General features: G+C 34.1%; 1 protein-coding gene across 5 annotated transcripts in view; it reads right to left on the bottom strand.

Annotated features, from left to right (window-relative positions):
* Positions 1-1,805, bottom strand: part of LOC107741476 (N-terminal kinase-like protein) — a 15,416-nt gene that overhangs the window by 7,086 nt on the left and 6,525 nt on the right. For 4 of the 5 annotated variants that reach the window (XM_016554229.1, XM_016554220.1, XM_016554212.1 and 1 more), the window contains 2 exons: positions 1,283-1,356; positions 454-535 (listed from right to left, as the gene is read on the bottom strand). In XM_016554229.1, coding sequence (XP_016409715.1) covers positions 454-535; positions 1,283-1,356 — 156 coding nt within the window. Of the gene's footprint in view, positions 1-453; positions 536-1,200; positions 1,357-1,805 lie in introns of all 5 variants that reach the window. The other variant, XM_016554248.1, reaches the window with a different exon arrangement.

Here is a 1,805-nt window from a genome sequence, read left to right as displayed (position 1 = left end):
TTGAAAATGCAAACTGATTGTCTGCCAGCAGGAGGCGCTTTGAGAGCGGTAGAACTAGCTGTTTCCCCTGTAACAGCTGTAATCAAATCAGCTCTGCTCATGAATTGAAAAAAATTATATCACGATACATATTGATATTGAATTATTGTCCAGCCCTATGACAAAGACATTTATAACAAGATTTCTATTCAATAAATGCTGTTCTTTTGAGCTTTCTATTCATCAAAGAATCCTGAAGGGTTTCCAAAAAAATATACAACAGCACAGTTGTTTTCAACACCGGCAATAAGATATGTCTCTCAAGCCCCAAATCAGCATATTAGAATGATTTTTTTTCCAAAAACATAAAAAATAAAATAAAAAAAACTTACCAACCCCAAACTTTTGAATGCTAGTGTAATGCAACACAATACAGGCTCACAAAGTAAGATAAACACACAACTGTTTAAATACCTGTATCTCTTCCAGAAACAGACAGCTCTCCACAAAGCTGTTGTTCATAAAGCCTCCAGGAGATTTGCAGTTCAGTAAGAACCTAGCAAAAAAAAATGTACTCAACTGTTTTAAATATTGATAATCAGCAAATCAGCATATTAGAATGATTTCTGAAGGATCATGTGACACTGAAGACTGGAGTAATGATGCTGAAAATTTACCTATGTATGATCACAGGAATAAATTACATTTTAAAATCTATTCAAATAGAACGCAATTTTAAATAGCAAAAATATTTCAACATTTTTTACTGTTTTTGCTGTACTTTGGATCAAATAAATGCAGCCTTGGTGAGCAGAAGAGAATTCTTAGTAATTCTTGTAGGCTGATTATTCTTATAGATCATATCACCGTTATTGAAAAAAATTATATCACGATACATATTGATATTGAATTATTGTCCAGCCCTATGACAAAGACATTTATAACAAGATTTCTATTCAATAAATGCTGTTCTTTTGAGCTTTCTATTCATCAAAGAATCCTGAAGGGTTTCCAAAAAAATATACAACAGCACAGTTGTTTTCAACACCGGCAATAAGATATGTCTCTCAAGCCCCAAATCAGCATATTAGAATGATTTTTTTTCCAAAAACATAAAAAATAAAATAAAAAAAACTTACCAACCCCAAACTTTTGAATGCTAGTGTAATGCAACACAATACAGGCTCACAAAGTAAGATAAACACACAACTGTTTAAATACCTGTATCTCTTCCAGAAACAGACAGCTCTCCACAAAGCTGTTGTTCATAAAGCCTCCAGGAGATTTGCAGTTCAGTAAGAACCTAGCAGGGTTGGGACGAATCTTTGGGTTTGCTCCCACTAACTCACAGTAATGCGGCACTAACTGCTTTGGAATCTGTAAGAAGTAAAAAAATAAAAAATAAAAAATAAGTGGTTTGAAAGAGAATAGCTTTTATTCTGTATGTAATAATCAAAACTACTGAAGATTGTTATTGCACTAGTTAAGACACAATTAGTTAAAGGAATAGTTCACCCAAAAATGACTTTGTTTCTTCAGTAGAACACAAACGAAGATTTTTAACCGTTGCAGTCTGTCAGTCTTATAATGGAGGTGAATGGGAATCACGGCTAAAACATGCAATAAAAAAAAAAAAAAACATATACAAACAAAACCAAATTAAACCCCGCGGCTCGTGACGATACATTGATGTGTAAAGACACGAAACAATCGTCTGTGCAAGAAACTGAACAGTATTTATATCATTTTTTACCTCTGATTCCCCGCAATGTCCAAACTGTCCTGAGCGCGTCCTCGACAGCCGGCACGTGACGCGTCTTCTTCTT

Source organism: Sinocyclocheilus rhinocerous, unplaced genomic scaffold, assembly GCF_001515625.1.
Source record: "Sinocyclocheilus rhinocerous isolate Xijiao unplaced genomic scaffold, SAMN03320098_v1.1 scaffold431, whole genome shotgun sequence".
In the NCBI taxonomy this organism is placed as follows: Eukaryota; Metazoa; Chordata; class Actinopteri; order Cypriniformes; family Cyprinidae; genus Sinocyclocheilus; species Sinocyclocheilus rhinocerous.
Note: the sequence above shows the minus strand (reverse complement) of the source record. Positions and strands in the feature narration are given on the sequence as shown.